The sequence below is a fragment of the Bubalus kerabau genome, chromosome 1, assembly GCF_029407905.1.
Source record: "Bubalus kerabau isolate K-KA32 ecotype Philippines breed swamp buffalo chromosome 1, PCC_UOA_SB_1v2, whole genome shotgun sequence".
Taxonomy (NCBI): domain Eukaryota; kingdom Metazoa; phylum Chordata; class Mammalia; order Artiodactyla; family Bovidae; genus Bubalus; species Bubalus kerabau.
Window position 1 is genome coordinate 240,127,843 of NC_073624.1, and position 15,830 is coordinate 240,143,672.

General features: G+C 46.9%; 1 protein-coding gene across 13 annotated transcripts in view; it reads right to left on the minus strand.

Annotated features, from left to right (window-relative positions):
• The window catches only part of EBF1 (EBF transcription factor 1), a 429,773-nt gene that overhangs the window by 406,597 nt on the left and 7,346 nt on the right, over window positions 1-15,830 (minus strand). For 5 of the 13 annotated variants that reach the window (XM_055560798.1, XM_055560723.1, XM_055560715.1 and 2 more), the window contains exon 3: window positions 2,583-2,701. The exons of 1 other annotated variant lie outside the window; for it this stretch is intronic. In XM_055560798.1, coding sequence (XP_055416773.1) covers window positions 2,583-2,701 — 119 coding nt within the window. Of the gene's footprint in view, window positions 1-363; window positions 521-2,582; window positions 2,756-8,249; window positions 8,373-15,830 lie in introns of those variants that run through there. 7 more of the 13 variants (XM_055560746.1, XM_055560737.1, XM_055560729.1 and 4 more) reach the window with 3 other exon arrangements.

The following is a 15,830-nucleotide window of genomic DNA, read 5'->3' on the forward strand; positions in this document are numbered from 1 at the left end:
TAACTTTCCAGAAAATTTCGTGGGGGCGCGCACAGGCGATCCCGTGGCTAGGGCCTGCGGACTAGCAGAGGCAGGAGCTGCGCGTCGTCGCGCGGTCGAGGGCGGGTTCACCACGGAGCCCTTGACCCTGGAGTGCGAAGCCGGGCTCGCCTCTCTCCAGCTCCGGGGAGTCGGTGCGAACTTTTGTGGAGCAGAAGCTCATGAACGGGGAGCCCAGGTTCGCCCAGAACGGGAAGTGGCTTGGGGACCCCGCGCAGGGATGTGTTACGGATGCTCTGCACTCGCGGAGGAGCGCGCCTCCCAAAGCGCCTGGGCCTGCTTCCCGGCCAGGGGGCGAGGGGCAGCGGCGCTGCGCCCACTTACTTTTTCCTTCTCCACGAACCCCACAAAGGCTGTCCTCTCGATCTCCACGGGCTGGCCCTGTCTGTCGTAGAGGGCCAGGACGAAGTGGAAGAAGTTGGATTTCCGCAGATTGGAAGGCGGCTGCTTCTCAAAGTGAGCCCGGGCCAGACCCACCCCGCTGCGGCCAAAGACGCAGAGTTAGACGGCTAGGCGGGACAACCACCCGCGACCCCTTGTCACCCCTTACACACGCACGAACGCTCAAACAACCACCTTGTCAGCCCCCAAAACGCCCAGTGGGCTCCCTACACGCCCCCTCCGGCGCCTCGGGCCCACCAGGCGATGGGACCAGAGTGCCCGCAACTGTCCCGTCCTCCCCGCCGAGAACCGGCGCGCCCCCCGAATTTGACGAAGAGGTGTGAAAGTTTTGTTTGGGTTTTGCACAAGAGATAAAACGCTGTACGCATTTATTCCGACTTGACTCCGCTGTGTAGGGAGTAAGAAAAGTAGCGGTGGCTGAGGTGAACTCGATCGCGGCATAGAGACGGTCGTTGACAACTCAGAGGGTGGGATGGGGAGTTGGTTCCCGCCACCCCCTCGAGTCTCCCGTGGCAGGTGAGAATGGAGGGGGGGGGGCATGCTCAGTTCCTCGTTGCAGCAGCCATCCTCCGGGAAACCTTATGTGCCCCCGGGACAGCCGCGGATGCCCGGCATCGGGAAACTGCATGTCCCCCCTCTCCCCAAGGAAAGCATGTGAAGGAAAAGGACCTGCGGGTGGAACTCAGAGCTGTCAGGGGTGGTCGCTGTGGGAAAGGGAATTGATTTTTTTTTTTAAAGACCTGTCCTGACAAAGTTTTACTGTTCCGCAGAAATCCTCACACGCTTTCCAGAAATCCTATGAACAAGGGCTGACGGCTGAGCGCGCCCTCCCGGGGGTTGGAGCCTGGGGCACCAGGGGCTCAGTGAGGCCACTGACAGCTCGACCTGCCCGGACACAAGGGCTTGCGCACACACACGCACGCGCCACACACAGACATACACACACACACTTTCGCTTCTAGCCCGGTTACCCAACTCACTCTCACTAGCAACCACCCCCATCCTTATTATCACTGGGGACGGGAACAGTGTTGTGGACACTTGTCCCCAGCCCGGAGAAGATGAGGATGATGTAATTAGTCATCTTCCTTCTTCCCCTTCCGCTCTCTCTGGGCGGGATAGAGTCTTGGGCCACCATATCTCCCACTCTCCCAAGCCCAAATGGTAGCCTGAAAAAAAGGGGGGACCATTTCTCAGTTGGGACCAGGAGTCCCCAGAAAGGGTACCGAGGGTGCCCGGGAAAGTTCCCCCAGGTCAGTCTCCTAGAGCAGTGCCTCCAGGCCATACAACCTAGCATCCCAGGAGCTGAGAGTGGCAGAGGGGCTTAGAAGGGGCCATAGTTACAGACTGTAGGGAAGACTTTCAGAAGATGTCAGAATTAAAGTTAGGAGTTGCTCTACTCAGGGTGGACCAAGAAAAACTGAAAGCTACATAGAGGAAAGGAGAATCAGAGAGGAGAAATAAGATGATTCTAGGGGGAAATGTAAAGAGAAAAGGAGTTAAGAGAAAGGAAAAAGGGAGAAAGTGAAGAAGGAAGAGGCAGGAAAGAAGGAAAAGAAGGAAGGAGAAGGGGAAAGAAAGAAGTGAAGAAAGGAAAGGAGGAAGAAAGAAAAGAAAGGGAGGAAGAGAGAGAAGCAGGAAAGGAAGGAGAAGGAAAGAAAGTTTTCAAGTGGGAGAAAAGGGTAAAAAGAAAGAAAAAGGGGAGGAAGGAAAGGAAGAAGGAAGAAGAGAAAGGGAAGAAGAAGCAAAGAAATGGAAAAAAAAGGCAAATAAAAGAAAAGCGGGAAAAAATGAAAGAAAAGACAGCCGGCCAGAAAAGAAACAGCAATCACAGAAAAACACAGATATCCAACATCACGCTGGTGAGAGCCTCTTCTGGCTTGAAACAAAATGAAAACAGTCACAGACCAGGCAGGGGAAAGTGCCGGTAAATCGTGGGCTCCTCGCAGGCAGCTCCCGGCTCTTCGGCCGCAGGCAACCAAGACCTGGCGGCCGGGGAACGCGGAGCCTCGGTGGCTAGCAGAGCCCAGCCGTAGACGCAAGAGCGCGGCTCGACCCCGCGGCGGCCACTGCCGCTACCGCCGCCCGGCTCTGCTGCTCGCGGCTTGCCTCCCCGGCCGCGGTCCCCCAGCGGTACCCACCTCTGCGCCGCCGTGTTGGCGTCCAGCACCCCGGCGCCCTGCATCCACGTCCGCACCGCGTTCATGCCGCTGCCCAGCGGCTCTTCCTTCATGCTGCTTCCACTCCGTTGGATGCTTTCCTGAATCCCAAACATGAAAACAACCTTTTCTTGTGGAAAATCTCCTCCCCCTTGAAAATTTGAAAAAAAAAAAAAAAAAAAAAAGGCAAAGAAAACGCCAGCCAGAGATTTTTTTTTTTTTTTTTTTTTGAGTCGATGAACTCGCGCTAGATCAAGGCGGGCTGGAAAGCAAATTTTTAAAAAATGTAAACCTTCTCTCAAAATTGAGCGATAACCCGAAAAAAAAAAGAGAGAGAGAGAGAAAAGGAAGGGAAAATCCAACAAAAAGACCAAAATAAAAAAAATAGAGATGTGTGCTTGGCTGTTGGGGGTTGTTTGGTTGGTTAATTTTTGGTTTGGGTGCTTTTTTTTGCCTTTTTTTTTTTTTTGCTTTTTTTTTTTTTTTGTAATGATCACAGGCCGGTGAAGGACAGGAGGGGCTGGAGTTTCCTTTTGTAGAGGTACCGTTCACTTGAAGAAGCAGGAAGAAAAAAAAAAAAAAAAACACCCTGATGGCAATTTAAGAAACAATAGACTCAACTCGCGCTGCCGGCTTTGCTACTTCAAGTGTCATTTTCCACAACCAGGCAAGTTTTTCCTCTCTCTCTCTCTTTTTTTTTTTTTCCTCCTTCTCTCCCAACCAAAGATGTTTCTTTCCTTTCAGCGTGTATAGATGAGGAGGACGCTGGTTGCCGTAGACAGATACACCAGAGAGGGAGAGTAGGGTGGGGGGAAGGGGGAGGGGGTAGGGAAAGACAGAAAGAGGAAAGGAGAGGAGAGGAGAGGGAGAGAGAGAGAGGTGGACCCTGCTAGATAGAGATTCTGTTTTCTCCTTGCTAAAATAGAAGTGATTTGCAGGCTTTCCCTATGGAATCCAGTTTGACTCTCCCCAGAGCTAAACACAAGCACACTAACCCCAAAGGGAGGAGGCGGGGCCCGCGCCACAAGGGCCCGCCCTCTCATTTGCATAACGTCATCCTTCCGCCTGGCCGTAGCCAATCGCAGCGCCGGAGCCTCCGGGCTCTCAGCGCAGGGCCACGCTCCCTCATTAACATCCCTCACCGGGTGGCGCAGGGGAGCCGGCCAAAGTTATTTGCAAAGTGCCGAGCGAAGGATCGTTGAGTACCCGCGTCCGAGCTGGAGAGGAGCGGGGCTGAGCTGGGAAGTGCCGGGCAGAAGGGAGACAGAAGGAAGGGGAGGAGGATATTCTTCTCAGGGATTTGAGCTGGGGTCTGCATCCTGGCCATTGCAGTCCGCTTAGCATCCTCGCCGCGCTCTGAGCGCGCTCGAGGTGCACAGGCTGCGCCCTGCCAGGGTCGTGTCCTGCTCCGCTGTTCTGGGACGTCGGGGGCAAAAGTGGAGGAGACGGGAGAGCTCGGGCAGAGAAAGCAGGACGCGCATCCCAGGTGCCCACCTCTTCGCTTTGAGGAGGGGGTGGTGGGTTGGAAAAATGGGTGCGCGAGACCGGCGCTGGGAGCTCGCGGAGGGCACTGCCTCCACGTTGGGAGGGAGGGGTGGACCCTGGGCCGGGGCAAGGGAAGCGCTGTGAATCCCCAGGGAGAGGTGGACCGGGCTCTGCCCCTAGTCAGGTCTCTGAAACACTTCTCGCTGGGTCGCTAGCCTGGAGACTGCCGGCGTTAGGCACTGGCCTCACATGCTCACTTCTTTGGCGCATTCTGCGGGATAGGTAAACGGTGGACGAATGCTCTCACTGTAGATTTGCCAGGCTGCGTTTTAAATTTTGCTGGCATTCAATCCCCACCCTCTCCTCTCCGCCCCCCAAATAGATTCTTTCCTTAGTGTAACTACCAAAGCAAAAACAATGTCTCTGATGAGTTACTTGGTGTAGGGTTTCTCTCTTCCTTGTTCTTTCTGTTAAAATTGGGGGCTTGAACAAACCCTCCCCCAACTTCTGCCTCTTCGACCTGTCCAGAAAGAAAGATCTGGAGAAGGAAGGAATGAAGGGAGGGAAAGAGAGAAGAAGGAAGGGAAGAAGAAATGGTCCCCTACCTCAGATCTTTCAACATATATGGTTGTGGCTGGCAAAGGAAATAGCTAGATGTTTCTGGGTAATGTGCCCCATCATTTTTTAGCAGGTTGTAACCTCTAATAAGCACATGGTGAACTTCTGTTTCATTGCTCTCAAAGGAACTCCCTGACTGCAGCCAAATCTGCTAAAGGCTCCTTCGGGGAAATTCTCTGCCAGAAATCCAGGTCCCCTTTCTGCCTGCCTTTCTTGGCCCTTTGATTTAGGAAGCTCATGGGGTCAGTGATGGAAAAGTACACATGCCCATGTCGAATGGAATGGAGACAGGCAGAAGTTACACTTTGTGTTCTTCACAGAGCAGAAAAGTGAGAGCCACTTCCAAATTAGTTGAAAGACTACTTCAGGCCTGAGGATACATGGCCACTGTCTTCAACACTGCTTTATCTCTTGTGCACAAAGCCTGCCCAGTCTCATACCACTTAATTTGGACCACTTAATGTGCTGAGCTTTCTCCCTGGTACCATAACTAATGCCACTTCCTCCAAGATGCTCTTGAAGAGATCCATTTGACCCAGCAGGATCCCCACACCTTCTACCAGGCATACAGTAGATGTTCATGAGGGGTATGTTGGTGGCAACACTGGAAGGATTATAGATCTGTGAAGAGGCAAAATGGAAGGCAAGACATCCATCTGTACAGTATTTAACTGCATAATTGAAACTTGGACTGCTGAAAACTTCTCAAAATGCCAAGTTTAGGCCCAAAGGGTGTCCAGAGCCAACCCCTTCCCCTTCATGAACCTCTCTGCCCCCTCTGCCTTCTTTCCTGTCCTGCCTTCTCTGAAGGGATCCTTCAAAGAAGGGGGACCAGGATGCAGAGGCCACCCTCCCATCCAAGAGTCCCAGATAGCACTGGCAAAAGACAGAGACCTCCCTCTTTTTAACTTCCTGAATCTCTATTTTACACTCCAGTAAATGGTGTTCAGGACTCCAAGTGGAGTCTGGTGAGGTACAAACCCCAGTAATGAGGAACACACAATGAGGGATCAGATCACTGCCAAAGGTAACAGAGAAAGGAGAGACACAGCCACTCTGAGGACCAGGATCAATGAGAGTAACACAACAGATGCATTTCTGTTAAGCCGGGGGGGCGGGGGGGGGGGGGGTGGTGGTGTCAAGCAAATCTAGACACACTCTGCAAATGATGTGTTTGTGAAGGGGCTTGAAGCTGTCTCATCCAAAAGAGAAACTGGCCCAGAGAAATTCAGGCAGCCCAGTTTCTGCCTGAGAGCCAAGAATCTCCAGGAACTATATAAGAGGAAGACAACCTCCACATCTACCAGGCCTTGGGAGAAAAAGAATACTAATAAAAGGAGACGGGAAAGTTGATATGACCAAGTCCATTTGTACAGAGGTAGCAGAGGTTTCACCTGGGATGGTGAGTGTATTTTATTTTAATCAAGCCCAGTGTATCTGGAGCTTTCCTTCTGAGTGTGCTTGTGCTTTCTCACTCAGTAATAAATGTTTAAGTAGGAAGGAAGCTAAAGAGAAGGTGGAAAAGAGACAAAGAGGGTGATAGAAAACTGGGAATGACTCCCAGGCCAGCAGACTGGTAGCTTTTTGTAGATTTCCTCTGGTGAATACTGAACTAGCCACTGGCAAGTTTAAACTTTGAAAAATGTCTTAAACGCTTTTCAGTCTTCCCTCATGTAAGGTTTGCACCACCTCCAAAAAGCAAAACGTGTGTATATAGGGTAACTATATGTACTGAGGCCGTCTTCATCCTTTTTACATTGTAGTCACATCTCCAGTGGAGAGAAGAGACAAACTTGTGTGTATAGCATTGCCAGGCTTTATAGTATATTTGTGGTATGACTTTAGGGTAATTTATAAGGCCAATCACCAAACCCAGCTTATCAGCTTAATCAAAAAGGGGAAGGAGAAATTTTGTTAGAAATGCAGTTTTCCAGGCCATGTCCAGACTAACAGAATTAGGGAGAAAGAAAGTGAGGGGTGAAGAAATTGTACATGAGGAAGATATACAGCAGATCAACTTTATATGTGGATGGAGCATTTGGCAAGGTTTGGTATTTCCTCTGGAGTGATGAGTCCCTCAGAGTTTCTTCCAAGGGATGGTTGGGTGGCAGAGGTCTACATTCCCCTTCTCATTTGCTCCAAACAGTGAACAAGGCTGCTCAGCCCCCAGGCTCTCCCTGGGCTGGGGGCAACTCAGACCCAGTGAGCAAGCTCCCCTCCCCACCCCAAACTTTGATGCCTTCTCGCTCTTGGCTACCCCAGACACATACGGCACAGAGAGATCAATTCCATTTCCAAAAGAGCATCAGTGCCTCAGTAACTTCTGGGGAGTGCAAATAGAAACACACCCGCTCCCCAAAAGGGCAGAGATAAGATAAACACAGCCAAACTAGGACTTGGGGACATCACTGGGAAAGAGGGAATCTTCTCTGCTTGGCCGCCCCCAGGAGGCCAGACTTGGGACCTGTCACTTTGAAAATTCCCTCATTCAGTCCCCCTTATGAAGGTGCACTCCCGTAAGGGCCACCTGTCATGGTAATGCCCCCTGCCTTTTGGTGCTAGCCTGATCCCACTCAGAGTGAACCGGCGGGGAAAGATGCCTCTTTAAATGCTGGGAAAGATGGGGCAATGAAGGTCAAAGGTACCAAGTCCTGCTGCATGCAGCCGGCCCCAAAGGTGGTCCACCCTCAGCCTAGAGTCTCTGGCAGGGGCGTGGAGTGGCCAAGGTTCTGCCAAAAGAGGAGAGGGCTGGGAATAAGCAGGAGCCCGAGACCCTGGGAAAGTGAAGACCTGAGTGGCACGAGACTCCGCTGTGGCCCCAGAGCTGCACCCAGAAGCCTGCAGGGTCGATCGCCATTGCCTTTGGCAAAAACGTGACCCTTCCCTCCTAAAGACCTCTACCTGCTGCCCTTGAGGGATGCACTGGAGTAGGAGGCAGTGGTTTCACTGGAAATCCGTCTGTCCTTCCTCCTTGCTCTCAGTGCTCTGGCAAGCGGCAAAGAGAAGGGGACATTTCCCTGGACCGTGAACCCTGATTCCTACCCCTAGGGCTGCAGAGAAAGCCTGGTTTGTTCATCCATTCCGGCTGACAGTTCCAGACCCTGGGAGCATGCTTCGCCCCATAGTACAGTCAGGGAAACTGAGGACAGAGGAACAAAGTCACCCACTGAGAGCTAGGAGGTAGAAATCAGGCAAATAACACCGCTGGGACTCTGGCTTGGGAAGCTTAGTCGTCCTAGGAGGGGGGCTTGAGGCAAGGGGTTTCAATAAACCCTTCCCAGGCGAGCCTGCTGACTCTCTTGGGTCCCCTGGGGCACCCCCAAGTAAGAAGAGATCTCATTTGTTGAAGGTTTGATGGGTACAAACTCACTGAAATCCCACAACTGACAAAGAAGGTGGGTAAAATCACCTCTATTTTACAGGTGAGAAAACTGATGCTTTGTGATTTAAATGAAACAACTTGTCCGGGGCTGCACTGCCGATAAAGCCACTGAGCGGAAATTTCTCCAGAGCCAGTACCCTGAAAATTGGATCCGAACCACTCACCCAGTGTCCTCGTTCATCTCCAGCGTTTGCCTTGGTTCTTGCCCTCCATCGCTCAAAGATCCCTTTAGCTCTCAAGCCTGTAGGTATCCTAGACGACCAAGGAGCGTGGGCACAAGATGTACCCTAAGGGCAGGCAGTAGAGAATAGAGAGGAGGATAAAGGGTTCTGAAAACTGCTAAAATGCGGACTGTATGCACATTCCCGCGGTCGAGGTCCGAGCATCTCTGGGTGGCCAGTGACAGGGCGCGCTAGGGTCCTGCCGGCTCCAGCCCTGACTGTGCCACGTTTGCCATGAGATCTCCAGTCAGCCGCTTCTCCCCAGCTTTAGCTGAAATTTTAGAGCTCCAGGCGCACGCAAAGTCGCCTAATTGAAATAAACTAAATACAAGATTGTGTGGGGATGCCTGGGACTCCCTTCAGAGGACAGAAATCCGGACATCTGCGGATGTGCTTTAATGGAGGAAGGCCATATAGCCTTGGAACGACCGCATCTAAAAGCTCAAGTTATTCTGTGCAGAGAGAATACAGTTGGCGGCACTGCCAGAAAGGTCCCAGTCCAAAGCTGTCCCAGGGCGCGACGGTACCCCTCCCCTGACCCTTCCGCACAGCCCACCAATCCAGCCCGCGGGATTGGAGTCTGATAAGGCTGGTTGATTCTCGAGTATGAATGGCCCTTGCTCCCCACTTGGAAGGGGATTCCAGGGTGGCAGAAAGAGGCTGCCTGCCGGGCTGTTTACAAATTAGCATCCCTTCAGCAGTGCAAATCCGAAAGAAAGAAACTGAGTCTTGCGAGGATTTGGAGCGGAAGGGAAGGAAGAGTAGGCCTGTTTGCTTAGAGGAAAGTAGAAGGGAGGAGTTTTTAGCAGACAAGCTTGAGATTCCGGAGTCACAAAAAGTTTTCGGGTGTTTTCCTTAAGGGGCAATTCACTAGATGTTTATGTACCGTTCCGCGCTTGGAGGTCTTTGTTGGATGTGTGTGATTGTGAGTGTGCAAATGTGTTTGTACAAACGAAGAGTGGCTGCATATTGTGGGCCTGTGCAATAGGCGTGTGTGGCAGTGAGTGACATCGTGCACTTGGGTGCATGCGTGTCTATGTGCTTGAAGACTGTTGCACACAACCGTGAATACACAAGGGCATGTCTATAGTGTGTGCATGTGTCACATGTAGACGTGTCTCGATTGTGTGCATGTGAAGAAATGTGTGTGTGCGCGCAAAAGCATCGTACACGTGTCTGAACCTGGGCTCATATGTTATTCATGTGCCACGTGGGCATGTGAAACCCAGCAAAGCGGTCACAAAAAATCTCAGGTCCAATCAAAGGAAAGGTGCAGTCAGCGTCCTACAACAAGGAAAACTGTTGCTCCTTTGGCCTGCAGGTAGCAGGGAGCTGCCCAAAGGGTGCGGGACCTGCCCAAAAGCTACAGGTTAGCCTGCAGGGAGGGTGAGGCAGGTTCCAGCTGGGGCCCACGATTTATCCGGATTGCCCAGTGATCCCTGCTGGACAGTTCTACATACTTAATTGATCCTCGCAGACAGTTTCTGATTATTGATGCCATGTGTCCTAAAGGAGACTGCTTCAGGCTACCTACGTTAAGTATTTATTATCTTCATCAACATCATTATTTGGTGGCTGTATGTAGATAGTGCCAGATCCACAAAGATAGCCCTGCCCCGCCTCTCCAAGGCTGCCATGGGTACGTGGTGATCCGCAGGCGCCTGAATCTTCCCTTTACGTGGAGCCACAGCGCCACCTCGCGATCACCTCAGCGTCCTTCCCACCACTGCCACCCAAGGCAGAACCTTTTCTGTCCAGACCTCCCACGTTACCACTACTGGTTTTCCATTCACTTTTCATTCCTCTTTCCCTCACTAGAACGTTACACTTCGCCAGAGCCTAGAGGTTTCCCAAACACACCTTTGCCACAGCATCTTTATACAGGAGCAGAATGCCTACACCCCTCTCCACCTGGAGAAGCTCCTCTCCCCTTTCAATCACCGGCTCAGATTAACCTCTTTAGCAAAACCTTTCCAAACCCATTCTATAGGCAGTCACTCACACCGTTCCCCGACTCGCCTAATGCTCATATCACACTGGACAGGAAATATCGTTTAAATATCTCCCCCTCCTTCCTAATCAGGGAGCTCCCCAACAATGTCTATTGTTGTTTATAGCAACAACAATAACAAAAATAACAATAAAAATTAGTACATGCTGAGCACATGGAGCATCTTATGCAGTGTACTGTTCTAAAACACTTGACTTTCATTATCTCATTTAATTTACCCATGAAAACCGTGAAATAAGCATCAATATAATTTCCCAGTTTGCAGATGAAGCTGGAGTTCCTGTCCATGGTCGCATTGCAGAGCCTAACCCAAGTTCTTTGGTCTAAGGCCAGAACCCACTTTTCTTAACCTCTGTGCCTTGCATATTTCTTCAGTTCTATATCCACAGGCTTTAAAACAGGGCTAAGCACAGAGTGGGCATTCACATATTTATGAATAAAGGAACCAATGCCAATTTAAATTCTTTCCTCTCCCAGAGAGTTGGATTAGAAAAACATTGCAATTATCAAACACTTTGGTTGAAATATTACCACAATGATTTATCCCCAAAGAGGATTCCCACTCCTAACTAGCTAGTGACCTTGGTCAAGTCATTTCATCTTCAATATCCTCATTTGTAAAAGCAGGTTTGCTGTGAGGAATAAGTGAGGGAAAAATGTAAAGTATTTGATACAGCCCCTTGTACTGTAGTCATTACCCAATAAAAATTTGCTATTAATAGAATTAGTAATGATAGTTTAGAAAACTAAAGCACGAAACACAAAATTGATTTGCCCCTAGTCACAGAGAATTCATGGTACCTCTGTATAAAATTATCTCACTATTATATCTTCATTTCCATCTTGAACATAAAATATGTAATAAAATATGTTTGGTTTATTGTGGTTGGGGTGTTAATGTTAACCGTGCTCTGTTATAAAATTTTAAGGGGCAGGAGGGAAAAATATAATTAAACAGTAAATCAGCAGCCTTTGACTTTTACCCTTTCCTTTTGCTTTGTAGATTTTTACCAAGAAGGATTTAAAGAAAGACTATAAAAGTGCTTATTTTTCTGGAAAGTACAAAACTCTTATTTTTTAATTTAGGGGACATTCTGAGCTAGTTTTTTTCCCCCACTTGAAACACTCTGTTGCTAGTAATACACTAAAAGTTTAAAAATATGTAAGCAAATAGTTGTACCCAAATAAAAGAAACAAATGAGAGCCTTTAAACATATTCCAGACCTTCCAACATTTCCCAGAAAGGCTAAGTTTTAAAGGTTCAAAATCTCTTTGTAGAGGGACCTGTTAAACAATTACTCTTATTAGCAATTTAAGTGAATATGAACTTTACTGTCTGACCAGGCTCTAACTTTCCTACTGTCATATTATTTTAGAAAGACTCTACTGACTGGTATAATCATATCATAAAGAAGGAATTTCTCCTTAAAGAAATGAGTCTAATAAAAATCCACACAGGGCATGGATGTGTCTCCCCACTTAGCTGGCCCACAATGCATTTCGAGAAACTTCATCCCAGCCCCACATTTAGTTTAGTTCAATTTGTACCTGTTTCCCATTCTATGCAAGAGTAATGAAGATGGAGTCAGGAAATTTTACCTGCCACAAATTAATGTGTTAAGAGTTTTTCTTGTGCAGGTGAGAGAGATTTTATTATTCCTATTGATGAGGTAAGACACTGGCTTTTTGATAGCTGGGCTGGGTAGGGGACCTATTTCATTTTCTTCTTTTTTTCATTCCTAATATGTTAGCTGTTACAGATGCTCACCAAAATTATGATTCTTCTTCTTCCAGGTGCATGGTAAGATTAAAGTATTCTGATCCTTCTGCATTTAGATGGGACCTTGTAATCTGCTTTGACAAATGAGGAATTAGCAGAAGTAGTATGTGTTATTTATAGGCAGAAGCTTTAAGCCCCAGTGTGCAATTCACCAAACCCCCTTTCCCTTGTCACAGCTGCTGGCCACCCCCAGATGGAGTTTCACTCGGGCTGCCACTCTTTGCAAAGATAATGTGGAGTGAAGAGCCCTCCAATCCACAGTGGACTTCTAACATGAATAGGAAATAATCTTTTGTCACTGTAAGTCCCAGGGATTTTTTACTGCTGCATAATTGAGCCTCTCCTGACCAGTATGCCTAGGAAGGTAAACTTATCTTTTTCTTTTTGTGGACACTATGAAAATTCTTCTCCTAGGATGAAAAGTAGACTTCCACATCTAATAGAATAACCAGGTAATGAAATCATTCAACCAGAAATCAGAATCTTATTTTCTTACTCAATTTATACATTTCCTGTGGATCAAACATCATTCATTTGGGAAACTCAGAAATGAGGAAAACAACTGAATTTTAGATATGCAGAAAAGGAATCTCAAAATCATTGTTGGACCTTGATAAGGATTTTCAGTAGATTTTTCTTCCATAATGCAATATTTAACTGCAGATATACAATGAAGGGAATTTTATAGGTTTTGATTAGAAGAGTTTTTAATAGGAGTTATATGAGGAACAGAGAAACATTTCTTCCTCCGTTGTGTTCATCTCTCTAATTTCAGGTTGAGGAAACGGCAAAAATAATTGACTTATCAACTTGTGTAAGGAACATGATCTAGGGCAAATCAATTAAACTTTCCAGATCTTATTTCCTTCATCTGGAAAATAAGACCGTCTTTAGGATGCCATCCAGTTCTATTAAACTAGAACTCCAAGATACTTGACTGATTTGAGTTTCAAGAACCAATGCTACAGTGGTACAAGAATCTTCCTGTGTTTCTATCTTCAGCACTGTTTTGTGAGACATTTGTGATTTTTCTCATACTGATCCCCAACTTAAAGCTACTGCTTCTTAAGCCAGATAGTGCTTCTTCTGTTTAACTTCACATTTTTTTAATGTAGGAATCTGCTAGAAAATTGGACCATATAGATTTGGAGTTATGTAAAATACTCTGTAATTTCCTAGCCAGGAGGAAAATTTTGGTTTTTATTATTGGAGATCTATTCTTTCAGAACTATTTTATTATTGGAGAACTATGCGCAGATCACCTAAGGAAATTTCCTGTTAATTTTCATGAAATTTTTGTGAGAAAATATTGATGGTATAACAAGTGCTGTAGGGTGAAATCGTTACTATCTGTTCTTCATCCTCAGTGTGGCATGACTGATTGCCAGAAGCAATACTATTACTGCCTTTGGATCATAGTTTACAATTGACAAGGTTTCACATGAGTTATTACCTTGACTCCTCTCAACAAACCATGCAAGTGACATTTCTCCCCCATTTCACAAGGGAGGAGCTGAGGTTGAGATGTGCCCTTGCCCCAAGGCTAGTAAGAAACCAACTTTGGCTGTAACCCAAGAGCCACGGCTGCCCATGAAATTAAGAAAACTGTCTACAACTGTACCAGGGAATAAAAAGTGTTGAAACCAGGCCCACAGGGCATTCCTTTACAGAAAGATGGAGAATGTTTTCTGTTACACGCATTATTGCTGTCAGCTAACTCCTGGCTTCTCTTTCCTCCGGGCACCCCCAAAAATTACAGTCCTCTCCTTGTAGTTAAGTGTGGTCATCTGACCTACTTGAGCCAGAGCATTTGCTTAGAAGTGCAAGGACCCTCAGTAGTTGCTCCCCTCAACCAGAGGTGTTACCAAGGATAGATCCATCAGTTGGTATCCTGTAGTCATGATCACAGTGAGCAGAGGTCTTTGCCAAAACCCAACAGATTTAATGAGAGCATGTGGTTTAAGCCACTGGGGACTTGGGGTTTGTTGGTTATTGCAGCTTAGCTTAGTCTGTCCTGACTGGTTCAGTTTTCTAATTCAAATGTAAGTCTTTTGCAAAAAAAAAAACCAAAACCAAAAACAAAAAAACTATCTCTGTGGGGTGGCCTCTTGTAAACTTGAGTCACATACAGTTAGCCCTCTGTATCCCCACATTCTGGATCCAAGGTTGGTTGAATCCCCTGAATGTGGAACCTGTGGATAGGATGGCTGAATGGACTATCCCACCTTTTATAAGGGACTCGAGCATCCTTGGATTTTGTTATCTGTGGGTCATGGAACCAATCCCCCTTGGATACCAAGGGATGACTGAACACATACCTTTTAAAAAGAAAATAGACTCCTGGATCCCCCATGTTTTTATTTAAATTAATTTTACTATCTTACTTAAATATGCACAAGCATAAAACTAGGGATAAATTCTTTATGCACATGGCACAAACAACTATGAAACCAAATTACAAAAATAATGAAAAAGAAAAGCACCCCAAAAGCAAAGATTTATAAAGAAACAATAAAAAAAAAAAGTCTGGAAACACTGTTTTGTGGGAACTGAATTCCTACAGAAATGTCAAGATGTTTCTGAGTTCAATAAAGTAGGTTCTGTATAATTATGTCTTGTGTAATGCCTCAATTCTTCTACCATTTTTCTCTTTTTCAGAACCACCACCAAGCATTCCTTAATTCATGTGGTATAGGAAAAGCTTAACAGAGTTATTTCAGTATCAAATCCACTTCTGTCCCTTTCTTACCAGCTTATGACAATAAAGCATCACTGTTGGCACCCAATAAACATAAACTAAAATGTGAGACTGGAAATTTTATGTCAGTACTCAGTTTTATAGAAATTACTCAGATAAGTCTGACTGTGCTTGACTTTTTAATATTACCACTGAAATGAAAGCCCTGAGCTTTTAAATTCCTATCAAAGTCTAAGAAACTCCCCATTCTCCAAAATATCTTATATGCCACTGAACAGTACACTGAAAAATAGCTGAACTGGTAAATGTTATGTATATTTTACCATGGTTTTTAAAAAGCTTTTTTCAGAGAGAATAGCGCAAGTTTCAGAGCAAGATATCCTGACTCTCAAATCCCCACTCCCACTATCTTGAGACCGGGTGCCCTTGAAGCAAGTTGCTTAAGCTCTCTGAACCTCAGGTACCTCATCCACAAAGGAATACTATCCTTATTAAACAATTGTTTTGAGGAACAAAGAAAATAGAGTAATTGAAGAGTCTCACACAGCACTAGTCTGTGTAGAACTGCTATAGGTTTCCTCCTGGGCCATTGCTAAGACTGCATGTCTCTCCTTCCCGAGCAGCTAGGTATTGTCTCTGACTTGAGCGCTGGCCAATGAAATGCAGGTTGAATTGATGGAAGCCATTTCCAGATACAGCTTATAAAAACCTCCCACAAAACCTTCCACTCCTCTTCCCTCTTCTATAAGCTGAATCAGAGAATCTGAGACAAGATTCCAAAGCTCTAAGGCAGGGCTTAACAAACTTTTTCTGTGAAGTGTTGAGAGCTCATATTTTCAGGTTCATGGGCTCTGCTCCCTCTGTACCAGGTACTCACTGTCGTTGTAGCATGAGAACAGCTAAAAGGCTCAAATACATATGAATGGATGTGACTGAGTTCCAATAAAACTTTATTTCCAAAAAAAGAAATGACAGAAACAGTATTTGACCCATAAGCCAAGTTTGCTGACCTCTGCTCTAGGATGAAAGGAATCT